General features: G+C 38.3%; 1 protein-coding gene across 3 annotated transcripts in view; it reads left to right on the top strand.

Moving 5' to 3' along the window:
• Nucleotides 1-25,920, top strand: part of LOC128662561 (complement C3) — a 568,605-nt gene that overhangs the window by 535,980 nt on the left and 6,705 nt on the right. For all 3 annotated transcript variants that reach the window (XM_053716362.1, XM_053716361.1, XM_053716360.1), the window contains 2 exons: nt 10,889-10,972; nt 13,659-13,794. In XM_053716362.1, coding sequence (XP_053572337.1) covers nt 10,889-10,972; nt 13,659-13,794 — 220 coding nt within the window. The remainder of the gene's footprint in view (nt 1-10,888; nt 10,973-13,658; nt 13,795-25,920) is intronic.

The following is a 25,920-nucleotide window of genomic DNA, read 5'->3' as shown; positions in this document are numbered from 1 at the left end:
TTCTTACTGTGAAAAAATGGACTAGTGCCTACTCAAGAGACCCTTGTAGCCTGAGGGGAAGTGATGCCTAGTAACCACCAATAGAAATCGCAGTGTAAAAAGGAGAGGGTTCCTCAGGCACCTACCCAAGTGGAGGCAAAGGGATAAGTAACAATGGAATATAAAATCCCTTAGGCCGATGAATATAATAAAATCACTTACAATAAAATACAATAATACAATAATCATGGATCCATGATGTAAATACAAATAGACAAATAAAAACAGCAATAGTGTAAGAACAATGGATTGTACAATAAATAACAATAGAGGCACAATACAATGACAATAGATTGCACTAAATTATAAAAACAGAAGCCTGGATAATGGTATAGTGGTTTAAACCAAGTGGCTTGAAGAAATAAGGCTTCAGCCCATCCGAAACTGGGAAATGTAGAAGTTGTAACCAATAGATGTCAGTTCCAGTTGTGTAGTGCAAAAGTTGTAACCAATAATGTCAGTTCCGAGTTGTGTAGAAGTGTGAATGGTGTTCAAAAATACACTTATAGGTAATATCAAAAAGAGTAGGATAATGGGTGTGTGGTATTAACCTGGTATTGATCCTATAGAACCAGTGATCAAAAAATGAGAATACGTAGTGTTCATCAAATCAAAAACAAAACATCAGAACCACACTTGTGAAAAATATAAATATAATGTGATTCTTCAGTAAAAATTAAAAAGTGGAATGAAAAAATTTGAAAAAATATAGTGAAAAAAATATAAAAATTTAAAAATATAAAAAATGTGAAAAACAGTACTCAGGGTTCCAATTTGCATCAAATGTTGCTTGTAGTTGATCCCAAAATTTGATTAATCCCAAAATGGAGTTGATTCCGTGAATGTGTGAGGTGAAGGAGTGTTAGACCCACAGAAAGGTAAACAATGTGGTGCAGAACGATATCCACCTATAAAAATAAAAATATATAGTGCAGATAACCTTTTTAAATAAATACACAAATGAAATAAGGCTTACCAATACTCAGTCTACATGTTTCGGCCCTTCCTAGGCCTTTATCAAGACTCAAGGCCTAGGAAGGGCCGAAATGCGTATGATTTGATTGGAACCCTGGGTACTGTTTTTCACATTTTTTATATTTTTAAATTTTTATATTTTTTTCACTATATTTTTTCACATTTTTTCACTCCACTTTTTAATTTTTACAGAAGAATCACATTATATTTATATTTTTCACAAGTGTGGTTCTGATATTTTGTTTTTTATTTGATGAACACTACGTATTCTCATTTTTTGATCACTGGTTCTATAGGATCAATACCAGGTTAATACCACACACCCATTATCCTACTCTTTTTGATATTACCTATAAGTGTATTTTTGAACACCATTCACACTTCTACACAACTCGGAACTGACATTATTGGTTACAACTTTTGCACTGCACAACTGGAACTGACATCTATTGGTTACAACTTCTACATTTCCCAGTTTCGGATGGGCTCAAGTCTTATTTCTTCAAGCCACTTGTTTTAAACCACTATACCATTATCCAGGCCTCTGTTTTTATAATTTAGTGCAATCCATTGTCATTGTATTGTGCCTCTATTGTTATTTATTGTACAATCCATTGTTCTTACACTATTACTGTTTTTATTTGTCTATTTGTATTTACATCATGGATCCATGATTATTGTATTATTGTATTTTAATGTTTTATAGTTTATTAAATAAGTGATTTTATTATATTCATCGTCCTAAGTGATTTTATATTCCATTGTTACTTATCCCTTTGCCTCCACTTGGGTAGGCGCCTGAGGAACCCTCCCCTTCTAACATTCTTACTACCAGGCAGGTAGGAGACCACATAATTAAACCGAGACAAAAATAGCGCCCATCTGGCCTGTCGGGGCGACAAACGTTTTGCTTCAGATAGATAAGTTAAATTCTTGTGGTCAGTAAGAATGAGCACTGGCACGCTAGTACCCTCGAGAAGATGCCTCCCTTCCTTGAGTGCCAAAATTATGGCCAGTAATTCCCTAGAGAGAGAACGATGTAGTAGACAGAAACACCTAATCATACAGTCCCCATAAAATATGTGTACTGTGTGGGGATAAAGTGTGCTGGTAAGTGGGGAGTATTGATTACACAAATGATTTATTCTGTTAGCAATATTCAAAGGCTGATATAAATAATCCGCCTTGAAAATCCAGCCTGTGTGTCTAGAGCAAAAATGTCAATAAACAAGTGAGTTCAATAAGTACAGTCTCATACGGTATAGTCCGTGCAGAAATACTGGAAAGCTGGGCTCAAATCTCTTTACCACAATATAGTGTAGTTGCGATTACATACACAGCCCTACCACTGTATTATTCATATTACTCACTGTGATGTCAGAGGGAAACCAGCGACTCCGGTGATCCTGGGCTGTCTCGCGAACCCTTCCTTTGGGGCAACAAACTGCGGGTAATTCCCTGTCGCCAATTTCATAATTGCACTCCGCTGGAGACAATTTCTTGGAGAAGAAACCACACGGATGCAAGGAACCGTCAGGCGTAGGACGTTGAGACAAGAGGGCACCTACTCCAGTCTCAGACGTATCGACCTCAAGAACGAAAGGCAGGACAGGGTTAGGATGAGCCAGAACTGGAGCGGCATCAAAGGCAGTCTTAAGACTATCAAAGACCTTAATGGCAGTAGGTGACCAATGGAGTGGATCATTCTCTTTACGGGTCATGTCTGTGATAGGTTTAACCAAGGAAGAAAAGTTTTTAATAAACTTTCTATAGTAATTGGTGAACCCCAAAAAACGTTGAATAGACCGAAGACCAACTGGGTGAGGCCACTGCAGATAACTTGTCAGGCTCTATGGAGAACCCTGCAACGGAGATAACATAACCTAGGAAGGTTACTTGAGTCTGATGGAACTCACATTTCTCGAGATTACAAAACAGGCCATTCTCACGTAGTCTCTGAAGAACCCGTGTAACATCAGAACGATGAGCCTCAAGTGTGGGTGAGTGTATGAGGATGTCGTCAAAGTACACCACAACACACTGTTGCAATATATCTAGTAGGACATCATTAATAAATTCCTGAAAAACAGCAGGAGCATTACATAGGCCAAAGGGCATTACAAGATACTCATAATGCCCGCTCCTGGTGTTAAATGCTTTTTCCATTAGTGACCCTCCTTGATCCTAACGAGATTGTACGCTCCTCTCAAATAAAGTTTAGTAAAGACCGTAGCTCCCTTGAGGCGGTCAAAGAGTTCCGTAATGAGCGGAATAGGGTAAGCATTCTTAATGGTAAGACGATTAAGACCCCTATAATTGATACATGGTCTTAAATCGCCACCCTTTTTCTTCACAAAGAAGAAGCCAGCCCCTAGAGGAGAGCAGGATTTGTGGATGATCCCCCGCGACAGAGCATCTGCAACATACTCCTCCATAGCACAATTCTCTGCAACAGACAGAGTGTGCACCCGGCCCCGAGGAGGAATGGCTCCGGGTTTCAGGTCTATGGCACAATCGTAAGACCGGTGAGCAGGCAACGTACCGGCACGCACCTTGTCAAACACGTCTAGGAACTCTGGTTACTATTCTGGCAATTGAGATACCAAAGAAGTGCACAAGACTTTAACTGGTTTCCGAAGACAAGTGGAAATACATTGCAGGGACCACGACAAAATCTCGGACCTGCGCCAGTCGAGACTGGGATTGTGTTTTTGGAGCCAGGGATAACCCAGAACAACTGGAAAATGCGGAGATTTTATCACCTGGAACAGGAGGGTTTCAAAATTTAGAGCCCCAACAGCCATGGACAACGGAGCAGATTTGTGAGTAACGAGTGCGGGCTGAAGGGGCCTGCTATCAATGGCCTCAATAGCAAGCGGAATGGACCGAGGCAAAACAGGAATGGAATGTTTTGATACAAAAGCACTCTCAATGAAATAGCCCGCAGCACCGGAGTCAACAAGAGCCTGAGAGACTATGGAGGAGTCCACCCTGGAAAGGACAACCATGACCAAAGGTTTCTCCTTAAGCGGTTCTGGGGACAAGGATAAACCACCCAAGGTCTGCCCTCAACAGGACCTTAGGTGTTAGTGTTTCCCGGTCGTGTAGGAGAAGACTTCAAAAGGTGGCCCTGTAACCCACAATAGAGGCAGAGCCCCTCCCTCCTCCTAAAGGCCCTCTATGCCGCGGAGAGACACGTGAATCCCAACTGCATCGGCTCAGCAGTACCTGGTGACTTGGGACCAGGAGGCATGGGAGGAGAGGGAGGCATGGGTGGGAACGAATACGTAGGATACAACGGAACAGGAGGCTTCCGCAAGCGCTCCTTGGAAGAGGGCCTCTCTCTTGTCTCATGTCAATTAGGATAAAAAAAGACACAGATGCCTCGAGATCCTCTGGTAAATCTCTGGCAGCAACTTCATCTTTAATCGCATAAGAGAGCCCATGAAAGAAGGCGGCAACAAGGGCTTAATTGTTCCAACCTACCTCTGCGGGAAGCGTACAGAACTCAATAGCATACTGAGCAACAGATCTTGTACCTTGCTGAATGGACATCAGTCGTTTAGCATCAGAGGAGGAGCGAGCCGGAACATAAAATACCCTTCGAAAGGAGGCCACAAATTCAGGGTAATTTGAAATCACAGGTTTATTAGTCTCCCACAAAGGATTAGCCAAGGCAAGAGCTGTGTCAGAGAGTAACAAAATGAGAAATCCCACCTTAGCTCTGTCAGAGGGAAACGCCTGAGGTAACATCTCGAAGTAAATGCCCACCTGGTTCAAAAACCCTCTGCACTGAATAGGATTGGCTCCATATCGCTGAGGTAGAGGTGCAGAACCGGACATGCTGCTGGTAGGACTAGGTGCAGCAGCGGAAACAGGAGCAGCCATAACTTGCGGGACACTTTGGTCCAAATGTGCAGTGCGAGTTAGCAGGGTTTGCAGGGCTAGTGCAAATTGATCCAAGTGGTGATCCTGTACATCCATCCTGGAAATGATGGCAGGAAAAGGTGGATATTTAGCAGCATCAGGATTCATGGCCTTTGCGTAATGTCAGGGTGCCAAGAATCAGACTGAGCCGAGAAGTGCAAAAATAATCACACCTTTATTAATAGCAAAAAATAATAAAAAGTCCACAAGTCAAATAACAAGCCAGGAGTCAAAACCAGAGCTGGTAGTCAGACGAGCCGAGTCAGGAGCCAAAGCGAATAGTCAGACGAGCCGGAATCAGGAACAAGGAAAACAGCAGAGTCAGGAACAAGCCAGGGATCAGGAACCAGGAAGGACGTCAGGCAGCCAGGTAATACACAGGAACTCTCTCAAACAGGTCTGAGACAACGCAAAGGCAAAGCATACTGAACAGAGGCCCTTTAAATAATAAGTGATGACATCACAATTCTGAGACTGCATCCTGTCTCACATGGATGATGCACACCAGTCTGGCCATAAAAGGAAGTGCAGGAAATGAGCAGCATCCCCCACAATGCACCATAGTCAGGAAGAGAGGTGAGTAAAATGGCTTCCAGCAGCACATGGCAAACACAACAGGGAGAAAACCCTGACAGGACCCTTAGGTGAGCATGATAGATGAACTAGTTGTTCCCTGGTCATCCAACCTGATCTACATATTTCCTCCATTTGCGTTGCTATCCAGAGTGATGCCTAGAATCAAGCAGAAACAAGCTTCAGCAATTCTGATTGTTCCACCATGACCTTGCAGTATTTGGTTTGTGGACCTAGTTCAAATGTTCTTGTGTCCCCCTCTAAGACGGGATCTTTTATCTCAATGTCCTTTCTTTTATCAGGATCTCAAAACTCTGAATATGATTGCCTGATGATTGAACGTTTAGTGCTGTTTAAGAGGTTTTTCTGATTTTCTAATAAAAGGTATTTGACACCTTGATTCAGGCTAGAAAACCTGTTACAAGGAATATATTTCATAAGGTTCGCTTATTGAGCTTACTTAGGATACTGCTGGAATTCTTTTTTAAATTTCTAGAATTCTTGAGTTCCTGTAGGAGGGTTTGGATAAAGATTTGTCAGACAGTTCTATGAAGGATTTTCTGTCTTATTTCATTGAGAATTGCTAAAATTGGAGAATTTCAGACATTTGTACAGGCTCTGATCAAATGTAAACCAGTTGTTTGTCTAAACCCCCCCCCCCCCCCCCGGAATCTTAATCTGGTTTTGAGGGTTCTTCATACTCCTCCTTTTAAGCCTATGAAGGGTTTAGACCTTTCACTTATATCTTGGATGGTTATTTTTTTTCTTTTGGCTAATTCTTCTGCCAGAAAGGTTTCTGAACTTTTCGCTTTGTTTTGCAAACCTCCTTTTCTGACTTTTTATCAGGATAAGGCTGTTCTTTACACTAGTTATTCCTTTCTTCCTAAGGTGGTATCTACGGATACTATCAATCAGGATATTGTGATCCCTGCTTACTAAAAATTTTAAGGACAGACTTATTTGCAATCTGGATTTTGTGAGAGCTTTCAAATATTATGTGGAAATATTTCAGACTTTCTTTTTCTCTTTTTGTTTATTTTTCAGGGCCTCACAAAGTGCAGAAAGCTACAGCTGTTACTTTAGCTGCTTGGATTAAGGCCTTAATTCGTAATGCATATTTGGTTGGAGGGAACACTCCACCTGAGCACATTACTGCTCATTCTTCTTCTAAGACATTTAATGATGAAGCTTCTATTGATCAGATTGGCAAGCAGTTACTTACACCTAGATTTGGAGTTTGGCGTTAGCCGTGAAAACCAGCGTTAGAGGCTCCTAACGCTGGTTTTAGGCTACCGCCGGTATTTGAAGTCACTCAAAATAGGGTCTAACGCTCACTTTTCAGCCGCGACTTTTCCATACCGCAGATCCCCTTACGTAAATTGCGTATCCTATCTTTTCAATGGGATCTTTCTAACTCCGGTATTTAGAGTCGTTTCTGAAGTGAGCGTTAGACATCTAACGACAAAACTCCAGCCGCAGGAAAAAAGTCAGTAGTTAAGAGCTTTCTGGGCTAACGCCGGTTCATAAAGCTCTTAACTACTGTACTCTAAAGTACACTAACACCCATAAACTACCTATGTACCCCTAAACCGAGGTCCCCCCACATCGCCGACACTCGAATACATTTTTTTAACCCCTAATCTGCCGACCGCCACCTACGTTATCCTTATGTACCCCTAATCTGCTGCCCCTAACACCGCCAACCCCTGTATTATATTTATTAACCCCTAACCTGCCCCCCACAACGTCGCCTCCACCTACCTACACTTATTAACCTCTAATCTGCCGACCGCAAAGCGCCGCCACCTACGTTATCCTTATGTACCCCTAATCTGCTGCCCCTAACACCGCCGACCCCTGTATTATATTTATTAACCCCTAACCTGCCCCCCACAACGTCGCCTCCACCTACCTACACTTATTAACCCCTAATCTGCCGACCGCAAAGCGCCGCCACCTACGTTATCCTTATGTACCCCTAATCTGCTGCCCCTAACACCGCCGACCCCTATATTATATTTATTAACCCCTAATCTGCCCCCCTCAACGTCGCCTCCACCTGCCTACACTTATTAACCCCTAATCTGCCGAGCAGACCTGAGCGCTACTATAATAAAGTTATTAACCCCTAATCCGCCTCACTAACCCTATAATAAATAGTATTAACCCCTAATCTGCCCTCCCTAACATCGCCGACACCTAACTTCAATTATTAACCCCTAATCTGCCGACCGGAGCTCACCGCTATTCTAATAAATGTATTAACCCCTAAAGCTAAGTCTAACCCTAACACTAACACCCCCCTAAATTAAATATAATTTAAATCTAACGAAATTAGTTAACTCTTATTAAATAAATTATTCCTATTTAAAGCTAAATACTTACCTGTAAAATAAATCCTAATATAGCTACAATATAAATTATAATTATATTATAGCTATTTTAGGATTAATATTTATTTTACAGGTAACTTTGTATTTATTTAACCAGGTACAATAGCTATTAAATAGTTAAGAACTATTTAATAGCTAAAATAGTTAAAATAATTACAAATTTACCTGTAAAATAAATCCTAACCTAAGTTACAATTAAACCTAACACTAGACTATCAATAAATTAATTAAATAAACTACCTACAATTACCTACAATTAACCTAACACTACACTATCAATAAATTAATTAAATACAATTGCTACAAATAAATACAATTAAATAAACTAGCTAAAGTACAAAAAATAAAAAAGAACTAAGTTACAAAAAATAAAAAAATATTTACAAACATAAGAAAAATATTACAACAATTTTAAACTAATTACACCTACTCTAAGCCCCCTAATAAAATAACAAAGCCCCCCAAAATAAAAAAATGCCCTACCCTATTCTAAATTACTAAAGTTCAAAGCTCTTTTACCTTACCAGCCCTGAACAGGGCCCTTTGCGGGGCATGCCCCAAGAAATACAGCTCTTTTGCCTATAAAAAAAAACATACAATACCCAAGCCCCCCAACATTACAACCCACCACCCACATACCCCTAATCTAACCCAAACCCCCCTTAAATAAACCTAAAACTAAGCCCCTGAAGATCATCCTACCTTGTCTTCACCTCACCGGGTATCACACCGATCCGTCCAGAAGAGCTCCTCCGATGTCCTGATCCAAGCCCAAGCGGGGGGCTGAAGAGGTCCATGATCCGGCTGAAGTCTTCATCCAAGCGGGGCAGAAGAGGTCTTCCATCCGATTGAAGTCTTCATCCAAGCGGCATCCATCCGGAGCGAAGCGGCAGCATCCTGAAGACCTCCACCGCGGAACATCCATCCTGGCCGACGACTGAACGACGAATGACGGTTCCTTTAAATGATGTCATCCAAGATGGCGTCCCTCGAATTCCGATTGGCTGATAGGATTCTATCAGCCAATCGGAATTAAGGTAGGAATATTCTAATTGGCTGATGGAATCAGCCAATCAGAATCAAGTTCAATCCGATTGGCTGATCCGATCAGCCAATCAGATTGAGCTCGCATTCTATTGGCTGATCGGAACAGCCAATAGAATGCGAGCTCAATCTGATTGGCTGATTGGGGTTAATAACTTTATTATAGTAGCGCTCAGGTCCGCTCGGCAGATTAGGGGTTAATAAGTGTAGGCAGGTGGAGGCGACGTTGAGGGGGGCAGATTAGGGGTTAATAAATATAATATAGGGGTCGGCGGTGTTAGGGGCAGCAGATTAGGGGTACATAAGGATAACGTAGGTGGCGGCGCTTTGCGGTCGGCAGATTAGGGGTTAATAAGTGTAGGCAGATGGAGGCGACGTTGAGGGGGGCAGATTAGGGGTTAATAAATATAATATAGGGGTCGGCGGTGTTAGGGGCAGCAGATTAGGGGTACATAGGGATAATGTAAGTAGCGGCGGTTTACGGAGCGGCAGATTAGGGGTTAAAAATAAAATGCAGGTGTCAGCGATAGCGGGGGCGGCAGATTAGGGGTTAATAAGTGTAAGGTTAGGGGTGTTTAGACTCGGGGTACATGTTAGGGTGTTAGGTGCAGACGTAGGAAGTGTTTCCCCATAGCAAACAATGGGGCTGCGTTAAGAGCTGAACGCGGCTTTTTTGCAGGTGTTAGGTTTTTTTCAGCTCAAACAGCCCCATTGTTTCCTATGGGGGAATCGTGCACGAGCACGTTTTTGAGGCTGGCCGCTTGCGTAAGAAACTCTGGTATTGAGAGTTGAAACTGCGTTAAATATGCTCTACGCTCCTTTTTTGGATCCTAACGCAGCCTTTATGTGGACTCTCAATACCAGAGTTATTTTTATGGTGCGGCCAGAAAAAAGCCGGCGTTAGTTTTTCGGGTCGTTACCGACAAAACTCCAAATCTAGCCGTTAGTCTTCTTATACATACTTTTTCAATGTTTTATCACTTTCATTGTATGCCTCTTCTGAGGCTGCCTTTGGCAGGAGCGTTCGCTTTATCCCCTTCCTATTTCATGGTGATCTTATGGACTCCTCTGCTTGGGTATAAATTCCCACTTGTGATGACTTTGTATACTCTCAACATCGGATATAGAAAACAAAATGTATGGTTACCTGATAAATTAATTCCTTTCATTATGGTGAGAGCCCATGAGCTTCACCCTTTCTTTTTGTTCAGGTAGCTGCAGTACTTGTTTTGCACCTCTTTTGCCCCACTTTATGTTTCCTTCATCTGCTTGGCTATATGTGGGAGGGATTTCAATATTTGGTATGTTAGGGAGTCTTTTGTAATCAGGAGGGGAACGTCCACACATGATGACTCGTTGACTCTCTCCATTATGAAAGAAATTAATTTATCAGGTGAGCATAAATATTGTTTTCATGCAAATATTTTGACACTTTAAAGTACAATGACAGTAATTTACATGCACTCTAAAACAAAGCTGGGATCATTTTATTTATTTTTTTTGGTTTTGTTTTACAATTTTAATGAAGCAATAGTTCTAGTTACAGTTTAAAAGAACGTTTAAATATACCAATTTTCTTTACTAAGCATGAGACAGTTTATGTATATTCCCATTGAGATACAAATCAGCTTCTGTGCATATCAACCTATTATTCTGTAACAAGACACAGTTTCAAAATTCCACAGAATACACACAGGTTTCAGATTGAGGTTACAGGAAAATCAGCGAAAATATATGAGTCAGTGTTCTGCAATTTTTTACCCTGCGTATAATTAATTTTAGGGGTGGAGGCTAAATTTTGAGTTTATTGCCCCTTTAAGTTTTCATGCTACAAATGATATATTTTAACATAATAAAATAAAGCCCTTTCAAAGGGATCATAGAAATGTGTTGTGTTTAATGCTTAGTTGCTTGACTGATTGTCTCTCTCTCCGCAGCATACAAGGTGACACTTGATGACCTACAGACCACTGAGCAGTATGACAAATATGTCATGATGATAAAAACTGTCCTTAAAGATGGTAACCAAATAAAACGTGTATAATATAACACTATTACATAAAGAGTGATGTGGTGACATATTAACAAGGGTACTGCAGTGACATGGAGGAGCAATGTGTGTAGCAGCCATGCGTCATATGGTTCACAGAGTCTTATTATTGGTGGGAGAGGGTTTCTCAAGAAGCCAGTAAGCTCTGGGCAGCACAACCAGTAATAGATTCCCCATATTACTGCCGCTCCTCATTATTTCAGCTCTATAGTCTGTGAGTTGTTTTACCCTATTTCTTCCCCCAGTCTCCTTTATACAATTCCACCATTTTCAGATCTTTTACCTTACTTTGCATTACTTGTCTTCCTCCTTCTGTAACTTTTACTGTAATAATTTGCTTCTCTATTTTTCTCTTTGCTTCCGTATGTGTCTCTTTGTAAGTCCTCCTAACCACACTGCCCCCCTCATCTCCCCTTTCCTCTTTACATGCTTATCACTTCTCCTTTCTCACTTTCCATCCTAACTGATTGTTCTTTGGTACTGTACCAATCAATCATGGCCTAGGGCAGTATAGGGATTAAAACTCTCACAGAGACTGATTCCTAATAATTTGCCAGCATAAAATGAAATCATCACAGATGTCATAGGAATGGACGTCACTGAATTCTCTGTGAAAAGGAATATAACTTTGCCAGAGAGTGGCAAGATGCCTCCTATGGGAAGTAATGATGCTCTGTGGAATGCAGTCTTACAGGGGAAAGTTTAAAATGGGAGCACTCAGCACTGATAATTTATTTTCAACAAATACAAATCAAATTGCAGTGTTTATAGTGTACCTTAGTTTGTATTTGCTTCTAGTTTTACATTCATGTCTTTTTCTATCAGTATAATAAATGTGTATTTTGAGAAAAACACAACAGTGCAATTAGTGAGATAGATTAGTGAGACTGACAGGAGACAATATAATCACAACTAAAACATCCAAGGAATCCGTCAGTCCAGAACGCTCACTGAGGCTGTGAGACTCATTTCCATTAACAAAATACGTACAATTTGTATTTTGTACTTGGAGTACAATTTCTACTTTCTACTTCAAACACAATTTTTACTTCGTATTTAAAAGGACATTTTGGTGAAAACAGAAAAGCATGTAAATTACTTACATCTTTACAATATACATTTATTAGCAAAAAATAATTATAGTTAAAGCTATCACTGTTTTAGAGTTAACATTTTCCTCTTCACATGCATGTGAGCCAAATCTAGATATTCTCAGTGCACCAGCATTTTATATACAACAGCTGCTCAGAGCACCAGTGGGGCTTGTGTCATGTAAACAATGATGCAAATTGAGTCATTACCAGATAATACAAGCACCTTAGACTCTCTAACCAAAAGCTGTGTTTAAAATGCTGGTGCATGGAGCATACTTAAGTGCACTATTGAAACAGCTATAGCTTTTACTAGAAGCATTTTTGCATAAATAATTATTTTCAAAACTGAAATGCCCCGTGTCCATTCTACTTTTGTCTGGAATTTCCTTCAAAATAAGATTTTAAGTTTGTACTTTAAATACAAATTTTACTTATTTTAACTGGTTATTTTATTGATCACTATACTGTGATTTGTATCTCTCTTTAATGTACACAATGTAGTTTACAACCTTTAGGGCTAGAATACAAGTTGAGTGGTAGTTTGCGCTTACGCATTAAGTCCGCTAGAAGTAAGCTTTTGCGTGCGTTGGGAAGTGCATGTATTACAAGTGGAAAGTAAAAAGTTTTCACACAAGTGTGAACCCAACATTCTCAAAAAGCTGAACTTTGAATATTGCCACCTTGTTAACGTATATTTATTTCTATATATAAGAATATTTATTTAAAAATACTTAGAACATATTTCCCCATGTGAAGAACATTGGAATGAGAAATATTTACAGTAAATGCACAAACACTTTATTAAATATGAATATTGCAAACATATGATTTTACATGTTTTCAGCTACTTAACTGCAAAGGATTCAATTGCACTTATATATATGTCTATGTGTGTGTTCATATGTATTTATGTGTTTATATGTTTTTAAATACATATATACACATATAAATATAGAAATACTTTTACACACATATAAATTTATATATACATACATATTTAAACATGTATATGTTTGTAAAAGCCCTTTGAAGTCCTTTTTTTCTAACACCTGAGACCTCATATCTTTGAGCTCTTATAAATTTTATATGAAATGTTGCTTTTTATCAGAAAGTGTTTTTATGAATGTAACTGTACTTTTAAATATAATTTTGATGTGTTTTGTGCAACTTTTTAGTCTTGCGTAACAGTTAACCAGAGTTCTGAAATCGCTCTATTCCAATGCGGATTCAATTTAATTGTGCTTAAGCGAACGTGTTTATTTTCAACTTATAATATACTACTTCAGACATGTGCAAAGAACTGCGATAAATAACCCTTCTTCGCTTGTGCACAACAGTTAGCGTGCTTCTCGTAATCCAGCCCTTAGTGAGGTACACAGCTCTTAATAGAAAATCGTCCTTTCCAGAAGGACCTAATATCAGTGATGGATCTTTTTAGAGTATTGAGCTTTTAATAACCGGGCCCTAAATCTTATAGAAGCTTCTCTCTTCCTTTTACCACATTACGTCCTTATTGTATTGTGCATCATCTTGTATGTCCCTCACAGTTTCCTCTTCTTTCAGGCACTGAGGAGCACCCTGAGGGTAAGAAACGTAATTTTATCAGCCACAAGACATGTCGGGAAGCCTTAAATCTGAAGATTGGGCAAGATTACCTGATCTGGGGCAGTAGTGTGGACTTCCTAACAGAACAGTCACAGTGAGTGTGATTACTAATAAATCAGCCATTAATAAAGGGACACTGTACTCAAACATGTTCTACTATCCATATAAAAAAGCATTTACATGATTTTGTCTGAAAGAAATGTTAAGTAAAAGCTTTAAATTAATACTAGAACAGCGATATCAGATGTGCACTTCCTACTAACGTAAGAAGTAAACAGTTATGTTTACCTATTAGCCAAAGAGCATTAACCAGAAGTACCTAATCAGCCAGTAAGAATTAACAGGAAGTACCTAATTAGCAAGTGATCCGCAGAAAGAGAACAGAGGCGCCGCCATGGCCTAGTACTACCAGAGCAAATATACACAAATGCAGATGAATATATATACTCACAAACAAAAAGCACCCAACGATGCTAGTGGGGCAGAATGGAACTTCGCAGTGGTCCAGCTCACTGAAAACGCCCAGCAGAAGTACAGTCAGATTACCTTGAAGGAGTGTGCCTGTTGCCTATATAAGCACAAAAGGCAAACAAATATAGCCCAGTAACGTTTGGACAAGAGCAATATAAAACAATATGATTGCACTTACAAGATAGAGTGCACCTCCAGGTGCAATAAAGAGAAACTGGGACCTCACAGCCGCCCAGCTGACTGATGTCACCAACCGAGCAGCAACAACCGCAAAAGGAGTCCCAATGTTCCCAGCAATAGTGTAACGGTGACATACACCACAATAGCAAGTGTATAATTAAAATGTATTCTTTATTTAAAAAGCAACGCATTTCTCAGCCTTTTAGGGGCTGTTTCATCAGGCTATGATACAAAATATTAAAAAACACTTGCTATATAACAGATTAAAAATATTCTTTGATAGGTCAGACAATTAAACAATCACACCTGTGTGTGTTCACAAATCATTGGTTGGTATGGTAACATGAGTAAACATAAGGCCTCACAGGTGGATTACAAAGTGCATGTAATTAACAATTACTCGGTTGGCATAGCAGCCAAAGGTAAACACAACCCTAAATAACTTTTTTCAAATGACCAGATCACAGTGCATAATATAACCCACATTGGTTAATATAAAAAACAAAAGCATAAATATCATAACATAAGTATAAAAATACATATTCATGCACAACACATGCATGAAAAAATATATTTACACAAATTCAAAAATTACGAGATAATATAAAATTACAAAAATTGTGCAACATAGTAAAAATATTTCCCTTTTTAATCTATACTCCCCCCCCCTCACCAAAACGAACACCTGCTTGTATAGTCGAAAAAAAGTATTGTATAAATACTCATACCTTAATGTACTGATAACTTCTTATTTGATTATCTACCGAAGTTGCATTAGTGAAGTTCTACTAAATGTAGTGATTGGTGGTGGCACCTATCTATATGTAGTTTGTAAATTGTACAATCTAGGCAGGAATTATTATTTGCTAAAAGGCCAAAAAATATGTAAGAAACTTAAATTTGTGGCGTCACCGCCGCTCAGGCCCTACCTCGTACGCAACTTCGTATGTTAAGGGGTGTGTGCCTATACTCCAATCAGTGAGGGAGAATACAGAGAAGTGGGCAGGTCCACGGACGTGTGCTTCCTCAACCATACATGACAGATGGAACAAGATTCCTACCTAAGTGTCAAACTAAATCCCATGTGTATAGAACAGATGATAATATATAATAGGGTCTCCCAGATCATGTCAAAATGTTTAACTGTTATTTGGCGATAAAATATTGATTATATAATCGCTAACATCGCAACTTGTGAAACAGTGTGACACAAATTATAATAGATATTATCAGTATTAAGTCATAATGTGTATATCAGTGCTATGATAAATATACCATTAAAGTGATTGTGACACAAAACTATATCATTGATAAGAAATATATGTCTATATAATAGAATAATAAAATTAAATTATAGTGCCTACTGTGTATTAGTTGTCTTCTAACTACTCTCAAGACTAAAGGTATCTAGTGTTGGCAATAAAAAGAGATAAAAAGGAAGTGTAACACTATTGTAATGATCAACTATTTGAGATGAAAGAATATAGTGTATATGTGCATCTAATGTCGATGTGTTATGTAAGAGTGCAGTAATATAAATGATTACTCATATTGATTGGTTAAGACTTAGTGCTAGACTGATATCGTCTACTTATATGTAATGCAGTATGTTGTATGATCAAATATATATAATATATGATAATATGTGCAGTTGTCTGTGTAGTAATGTGTGATAATGTACAACTTACAAGAGACTAATGTCGTTTACCTATGTGTGGGTCAATGTGAAAATATAATATGTGACGTATGAAGTTATAATAGTGAAACTAGTGTTGACATAAAATGAACGGGACATGTCATCTACTAGTTAAGATATGTGGCAGGGTTAGTGTGAGCCTAAAAAACATCCCAACAGATAACCAGTTGAACAAATACATAATGTGATCAGGGTGTCTATGATATATGACATTATTTTGTCTCCTGATTATATTTGAAATGTGAATTAAATATACAAGTTATAAAACATATTAAAAAGCATATAATATTGATATGCCTTGTGTGTAAGTAAGTAATATCATATTCATATGTCCCATTTATCAACTATACATTTTACAGGGACTGTTGGGTGATGCACTGAATTTTCAATATTTATAGTGTATCTAATGTATAGATCAATAATAAAATAATATAATAATATATTTTCCCTGTACCCCACTTTGTTCTGGGGATTCTATAAAAACCAATGAAGAATAACTTTGATCCTGCCATATTTGGCACTCCCTGACCTAAAAAAGGTCAAAAAGCAGCCATATCCAAATTCTCATTGAGACCATCAGGCTGGAGTGTTTTAAATTTTGTAATCCAATAGGACTCTCTTTTTCTGAGGTTCATAAATGCGTCACTATGAAATCTAGGAATCAATTCTATAGGTATAATTTTCATAGGATTTTTCTGTTTGTTATGATAGATCAAACAATGTCTGGATACACTGTGGGCTTTTGAGTTCTTTTTGATGTTATATGCATGGTCTCCCCATCTTTTTTTACTACCTTATGGAGGCAAATCGAATAGTTAACGATACAGAATATTATAAAATCTTGTGCGGGGATCCCACTTCTAAATTCTATATTCAGCTACAGAATATTTTACAGGAGGGCATGGACATGGGTATTATGAATAAACATGAAAGAGACTTTTGTCTCCCTAAGTATCCATGTACCGCATTTTATTATCACCTGCCAAAGGTCCATAAGGACCCCCACAAGCCTCAAGGTAGACCTATCATTGCAGGTATAGGGAGCCTTATGGACTCCCTATCTGCTTATATTGACCACTTTTTGCAAAAGTTTGTGATATCTCTTCCATCCTATATAAAAGATTCTACAGATTTAATATTAAAATGAAAAGAATGTACTCTGGATGATGATTGTTGGTGGGTGACTTGCGATGTAGGGGATCTTTATTCCAACATACAACATGAAATAGGGATAAGAGCAGTACGGCCTTACCTGGAACAGGATATTTATATGCCCAGCTTACAAGTTGATTTTATCATCCAATTGATAAGTTTAATTTTACAGCATAATTATTTCCTTTATCAAAGTAAATACTACCTTCAGATCAAGGGGACGGCCATGGGTACCAGGTTCGCTCCTAGTTTCGCAAACTTATTCATGGGAAGTTTCGAACAATCATATATTTATGAAACACAATATGCAGCGGACCTGATGTTCTATGGCCGTTACATTGATGACCATCTATTCATCTTTAGAGGGTCGAAAAAGAGAGTATTCTTGGTTTCATAGACCATTTAAATGACAATACTTATGGGATCTCTTTTACTCATAACATCAAGAAAGATTAAATTGAATCTCTTGATTTAATCCTGGGGAGGACTGTGGATGGAAAAGTTTCCTCCAAAACTTTCTTTAAAACTGTGATTGCAATAGTTTTCTTCACTTTGAGGGCAACCACTACAAGTGTTGGAAGCTGAATGTCCCTTATGGACAATTCAGAAGAATTAGGAGGAACTGCTCCAGAATAGAAGATTATGATATACAAGCCCAGGTTATTGGGGACAGATTCCTAGAAAAAGGCTACCCACAAGATTTAATTAATAGTGAAATTAATAGAGTCAGAAATGAAGATAGGTCCAGCTATTTTAATAAGAAACATACCCCTAGATTTAGAGTTCTGCATTAGCCGTCAAAACCAGCGTTAGGGGCTACTAACGCTGGTTTTGGGCTACCGCTGGTATTTAGAGTCGTGTAGGTAAGGGTCTAACGCTCACTTTCCAGCTGCGACTTTTCCATACCGCAGATCCCCCTACGCCATTTGCGTATCCTATCTTTTCAATGGGATCTTTCTAACGCTGGTATTTAGAGTCTTTGCTGAAGTGAGCGTTAGAAATCTAACGACAAAACTCCAGCCTCAGAAAAAAGCCAGGAGTTAAGAGCTTTCTGGGCTAACACCGGTTCATAAAGCTCTTAACTACTGTGCTCTACAGTACACTAACACCCATAGACTACCTATGTACCCCTAAACCGAGGTCCCCCCACATCGCTGCCACTCTATTAAAAAATTTTAACCCCTAATCTGCCGACCGCACACCGCCGCCACCTACGTTATACTTATGTACCCCGAATCTGCTGCCCCTAACACCGCCGACCCCTATATTTATTAACCCCTAATCTGCCGCCCCCAACGTCGCCGCCACCTACCTACACTTATTAACCCCTAATCTGCCGACCGGACCTCACCGCTACTATAATAAATGTATTAACCCCTAATGCGCCTCACTCCCGCCTCAATAACCCTATAATAAATAGTATTAACCCCTAATCTGCCCTCCCTAACATCACGACACCTAACTTCAAGTATTAACCCCTAATCTGCCGACCGGACCTCACCGCTACTCTATTAAATGTATTAACCCCTAAAGCTAAGTCTAACCCTAACACTAACACCCCCCTAAGTTAAATATAATTTTTATCTAACAAAATAAATTAACTCTTATTAAATAAATTATTCCTATTTAAAGCTAAATACTTACCTTTAAAATAAACCCTAATATAGCTACAATATAAATTATAATTACATTGTAGCTATTTTAGGATTAATATTTATTTTACAGGCAACTTTGTAATTATTTTAACCAGGTACAATAGCTATTAAATAGTTAATAACTATTTAATAGCTACCTAGTTAAAATAATTACAAAATTGCCTGTAAAATAAATCCTAACCTAAATTACAATTAAACCTAACACTACACTATCAATAAATTAATTAAATAAAATACCTACAATTATCTACAATTAAACCTAACACTACACTATCAATAAATTAATTACATACAAATACCTACAATTATCTACAATTAAATAAACTAACTAAAGTACAAAAATTAAAAAAAAGAACTAAGTTACAAAAAATAAAAAAATAATTTACAAACATTAGAAAAATATTACAACAATTTTAAGCTAATTACACCTACTCTAAGCCCCCTAATAAAATAACAAAGCCCCACAAAATAAAAAAATGCCCTACCCTATTCTAAAATAAAAATAGAAAAGCTCTTTTACCTTACCAACCCTTAAAAGGGCCTTTTGCGGGGCATGCCCCAAAGAAAACAGCTCTTTTGCCTGTAAAAAAAACATACAATACCCCCCCAACATTACAACCCACCACCCACATACCCCTAATCTAACCCAAACCCCCCTTAAATAAACCTAACACTAAGCCCCTGAAGATCTCCCTACCTTGTCTTCACCACGCCGGGTATCACCGATCGGTCCAGAGGAGGCTCCGAAGTCTTCATCCAAGCCCAAGCGGGGGCTGAAGAGATCCATCATCGGGCTGAAGTCTTGATCCAAACGCGGGCTGAAGAGATCCATCATCGGGCTGAAGAGGTCCATCATCGGGCTGAAGTCTTGATCCAAGCGCGGGCTGAAGAGACCCATCATAGGGCTAAAGAGGTCCATCATCGGGCTGAAGTCTTCTATCAAGCGGCATCTTCAATCTTCTTTCTTCCGGATCCATCTTCATCCCGCCGATGCGGAACATCCATCCTGGCCGACGAACTCCCGACGAATGACGGTTCCTTTAAGGGACTTCATCCAAGATGGCGTCCCTCGAATTCCGATTGGCTGATAGGATTCTATCAGCCAATCGGAATAAGGTAGGAAAATTCAGCCAGTAGAATGCGAGCTCAATCTGATTGGCTGATTCCATCAGCCAATCAGAATTTTCCTACCTTAATTCCGATTGGCAGAATTTTCCTACCTTAATTCCGATTGGCTGATAGAATCCTATCAGCCAATCGGAATTCGAGGGACGCCATCTTGGATGACGTAATTTAAAGGAACCGTCATTCATCGGGAAGTACTTTAGTTCGTTTATTTAATTGTAGATGATTGTAGGTATTTGTATGTAATTAATTTATTGATAGTGTAGTGTTAGGTTTACTTGTAGATAAATGTAGGTATTTTATTTAATTAATTTATTGATAGTGTAGTGTTAGGTTTAATTGTAACTTAGGTTAGGATTTATTTTACAGGTAATTTTGTAATTATTTTAACTAGGTAGCTATTAAATAGTTATTAACTATTTAATAGCTATTGTACCTGGTTAAAATAATTACAAAGTTGCCTGTAAAATAAATATTAATCCTAAAATAGCTACAATATAATTATTCATTATATTGTAGCTATATTAGGGTTTATTGTACAGGTAAGTATTTAGCTTTAAATAGGATTAATGTATTTAATAAGAGTTAATTTATTTCGTTAGATAAAAATTATATTTAATTTAGGGGGGTGTTAGTGTTAGGGTTAGACTTAGCTTTAGGGGTTAATAAATTTAATAGAGTAGCGGCGAGGTCCGGTCATCAGATTAGGGGTTAATACTTGAAGTTAGGTGTCGGTGATGTTAGGGAGGGCAGATTAGGGGTTAATACTATTTATTATAGGGTTATTGAGGCGGGAGTGAGGCGGATTAGAGGTTAATAACTTTATTATAGTAGCGGTGAGGTCCGGTCAGCAGATTAGGGGTTAATAAGTGTAGGTAGGTCGCGGCGACATTGGAGGGGGCAGATTAGGGGTTAATAAATATAATATAGGGGTCGGCTGTGTTAGGGGCAGCAGATTAGGGGTACATAAAGTTAATGTAGGTTGCGGCGGTGTACGGAGCGGCAGATTAGGGGTTAATAATAATATGCAGGGGTCAGTGACAGCGGGGTCGGCAGATTAGGGGTTAATAAGTGTAAGGTTAGGGGTGTTTAGACTCGGGGTTCATGTTAGGGTGTTAGGTGCAGACTTAGAAAGTGTTTCCCCATAGGAAACAATGAGGCTGCGTTAGGAGCTGAACGCTGCTTTTTTGCAGGTGTTTTTTTTCAGCTCAAATTGCCCCATTGTTTTCTATGGGGGAATCGTGCACGAGCACGTTTTTGAAGCTGGCCGCGTCCGTAAGCACCGCTGGTATTGAGAGTTGCAGTGTCGGTAAATTATGCTCTATGCTCCCTTTTTGGAGCCTAACGCAGCCATTCTGTGAACTCTAAATACCAGCGGTATTTAAAAGGTGCGGGGGAAAAAAAGCACGCGTAGCTAACGCACCCCTTTGGCCGCAGAACTCTAAATCTAGCCGATAGAATTCAAGAAACATTTAAAGAATCAAATTCACCATTATTCATTACAAGATACAATTCTAACCATTATGCTATTAATAAGATCCTCATGAAACATTGGCCTATTCTGACTAATGACCCTACTCTTAAGAAAATAATAGGCACCAAACCGAAAGTGGTGTATAGAAGAGCACCAAAACTGCTTTAGCTCCCAGCAAAATTGTCAGGGAAAAATATTCTAGTAGCAATATTTTACCACCTAACCCTTTGGGCACTAGGTTTCCTAGAAACAAAATATCCAAGTGTTGTAGAAAATGTTGTGGGATGTGCAGCTCCATATCTCATGTGGCTTCCACCTTGAAATCATACACTACTGGTGAAACCTTTAACATCAAAGGATTTATGACTTGTGAATCATCATTCATCATATACCTTTTAAACTGTAGATGTGGGGTACAATATGTTGGTCGTACCTGTCGGAAGATTAAAAATGATGGGGAGAACATGCATATAACATCAAAAAGAACTCAAAAGTCCACAATGTATCCACACATTGTTTGATCTATCATAACACACAGAAAAATCCTATGAAAATTATACCTATAGAATTGATTCCTAGATCTCATAGTGACGCATTTATGACCCTCAGAAAAGGAGAGTCCTATTGGATCACAAAATTGAAAACACTCCAGCCTGATGGTCTCAATGAGAATTTGGATATGGCTGCTTTTTTAACTTTTTTAGGTCAGGGAGTGCCAAATATGGCAGGATCAAAGTTATTCTTCATTGGTTTTTATAGAATCCCCAGAACAAAGTGGGGTACAGGGATAATATATTATTATATTATTTTATTATTGATCTATACATTAGCTACACTATAAATATTGAGAATTCAGTCCATCACCCAACAGTCCCTGTAAAATGTATAGTTGATAAATGGGACATATGAATATGATATTACTTACTTACACACAAGGCATATCAATATTATATGCTTTTTAATATGTTTTATAACTTGTATATTTAATTCACATTTCAAATATAATCAGGAGACAAAATAATGTCATATATCATAGACACCCTGATCACATTATGTATTTGTTCAACTGGTTATCTGTTGGGATGTTTTTTAGGCCCACACTAACCCTGCCACATATCTTAACTAGTAGATGACATGTCCCGTTCATGTTATGTCAACACTAGTTTCACTATTATAACTTCATACGTCACATATTATATTTTCACATTGGCCCACACATAGGTAAACAACATTAGTCTCTTGTAAGTTGTACATTATCACACATTACTATCTACACAGACAACTGCACATATTATCATATATTATATATATTCGATCATACAACATACTGCATTACATATAAGTAGACGATATCAGTCTAGCACTAAGTCTTAACCAATCAATATGAGTAATCATTTATATTTCTGCACTCTTACATAACACATCGACATTAGATGCACATATACACTATATTCTTTCATCTCAAATAGTTGATCACTACAATAGTGTTACACTTCCTTTTTATCTCTTTTTTTTTTTTTTTGCCAACACTAGTTACCTTTACTCTTGAGAGTAGTTAGAGGACAATTTATACACAGTAGGCACTATAATTTATTTTTAATATTCTATTATATAGACATATATTACTTATCAATGATATAGTTTTGTGTCACAATCACTTTAATGGTATATTAATCATAGCACTGATATATAAATTATGATGACTTAACACTAATAATATCTATTATAATTTGTGTCACACTGTTTCACAAGTTGCGATGTTAGCGATTATATAATCAATATTTTATTGCCAAATAACAGTTAAACATTTTGACATGATCTGGGAGACCCTATTATATAATATCATCTGTTCTATATACATGGGATTTAGTTTGACACTTAGGTAGGAATCTTGTTCAATCTGTCACGTATCGTTGAGGAAGCACTCATCCGTGGACCTGCCCACTTCTCGGTATTCTCCCACACTGATTGAAGTATAGGCACACACCCCTTAACATACAAAGTTGCGTACGAGGTAGGGCCTGAGCGGCGGTGACGCCACAAATTTAAGTTTCTTACATATTTTTTGACCTTTTAGCAAATAATTATTCCTGCCTATATTGTACAATTTACAAACTACATATAGATAGGTGCCACCACCAATCAGTACATTTAGTAGAACTTCACTAATGCAACTTCGGTAGATAATCAAATAAGAAGTTATCAGTACATTAAGGTATGAGTATTTATACAATACTTTTCCTCGACTATACAAGCAGGTGTTCGTTTTGGTGGGGGAGGGGCAGGGGAGTATAGATTAAAAAGGGAAATATTTTTACTATGTTGCACAATTTTTGTAATTTTATATTATCTCGTAATTTTTGAATTTGTGTAAATATATTTTTTCATGCATGTGTTGTGCATGAATATGTATTTTTATACTTATGTTATGATATTTATGCTTTTGTTTTTTATATTAACCAATGTGGGTTATATTATGCACTGTGATCTGGTCATTTGAAAAAAGTTATTTAGGGTTGTGTTTACCTTTGGCTGCTATGCCAACCGAGTAATTGTTAATTACATGCACTTTGTAATCCACCTGTGAGGCCTTATGTTTACTCATGTTATCATACCAACCAATGATTTGTGAACACACACAGGTGTGATTGTTTAATTGTCTGACCTATCAGAGAATGTTTTAATCTGTTATATAGCAAGTGTTTTTTAATATTTTGTATCATAGCCTGATGAAACAGCCCCTAGGAGGCTGAGAAACGCATTGCTTTTTAAATAAAGAATAATTTTTAATTATACACTTGCTATTGTGGTGTATGTCACCGTTACACTATTGCTGGGAACATTGGGACTCCTTTTGCGGTTGTTGCTGCTCGGTTGGTGACATCAGTCAGCTGGGCGGCTGTGAGGTCCCAGTTTCTCTTTATTGCACCTGGAGGTGCACTCTATCTTGTAAGTGCAATCATATTGTTTTATATTGCTCTTGTCCAAACGTTACTGGGCTATATTTGTTTGCCTTTTGTGCTTATATAGGCAAGAGGCACACTCCTTCAAGGTAAACTGACTGGACTTCTGCTGGGCGTTTTCAGTGAGCTGGACCACTGCAAAGTTCCAGTCTGCCCCACTAGCATCGTTGGGTGCTTTTTGTTTGTGAGTATATATATTCATCTGCATTTGTGTATATTTGCTCTGGTGGTACTAGGCCATGGTGGCGCCTCTGTTCTCTTTCTGCAGATCACGATACACCAGGATTTGACCATCCTTCGACACAGAGCTGCCCCACTCTGTGGATTATATCCACGTACTGGTTTATATGGACTTTTATGTTGAGATGTTTTATGTTTATTATATGTTTATCATTGTTTGTATAAATAGTTAGTAGTAAGCGCCCCCTAAGGGTGTGAGCGTACGCCTGTACACCACTCTCTATTATATTCCTAATTAGCAAGTGAACATTAACAGGAAGTACCTAATTAGCAAGTGAACATTAACAGGAAGTACCTAATCAGTAAGTGAGCATTAGCATTAGGTACCTAATTAGCAAGTGAACATTAACAGGAAGTACCTAATCAGTAAGTGAGCATTAGCATTAGGTACCTAATTAGCAAATGAACATTAACAGGAAGTACCTAATCAGTAAGTGAGCATTAGCAAGAAGTACCTATTCAGTAAGTGAAAATTAACAGGAAGCACCTAATCAGTAAGTGAGCATTAGCATTAAGTACCTAATCAGCAAGTGAGCATTAGCAGGAAGTACCTAATCAGAAAGTGAACATTAACAGGAAGTACCTAATCAGTAAGTGAGCATTAGCAGGAAGTACCTAATCAGCAAGTGAACATTAACAGGAAGTACTAAATCAGTAAGTGAGCATTAGCATTAAGTAGCATTAAGTACCTAATCAGCAAGTGAACATTAACAGGAAGCATTAGCAGTAAGTACCTAATCAGCAAGTGAACATTAACAGGAAGTACCTCATCAGTAAGTGAACATTAGCAGGAAGTACCTAATCAGCAAGTGAACATTAACAGGAAGTACCTCATCAGTAAGTGAACATTAGCAGGAAGTACCTAATCAGCAAGTGAACATTAACAGGAAGTACCTCATCAGTAAGTGAGCATTAGCATTAAGTACCTAATTAGCAAGTGAACATTAACAGGAAGTATCTAATCAGTAAGTGAACATTAGCAGGAAGTACCTAATCAGCAAGTAAAGATTAACAGGAAATACCTAATCAGTAAGTGAGCATTAGAAGAAAAGTACCTAATGCTAAGTCTCTATCTTATTTAGGGTTTCAAGGTGTCCAATATATAACTGGGGGGTGGGGGGGTGGCCTTGCAGTACCGGGTGAAGCCACCTCCCTGAAATGAGTTTTTGCAGGTTGGGATGTCTGCTAATCAGTAAGTGACCATTAGCAGGAAGTACCTAATCAGCAAGTGAACATTAACAGGAAGTACCTAATCAGTAAGTGA

Source organism: Bombina bombina, chromosome 6 (genome assembly GCF_027579735.1).
Source record: "Bombina bombina isolate aBomBom1 chromosome 6, aBomBom1.pri, whole genome shotgun sequence".
NCBI classification, from domain to species: domain Eukaryota; kingdom Metazoa; phylum Chordata; class Amphibia; order Anura; family Bombinatoridae; genus Bombina; species Bombina bombina.
The sequence above is the reverse complement of the archived record's forward strand: the minus strand, read 5'-3'. Positions and strand labels throughout refer to the sequence as shown.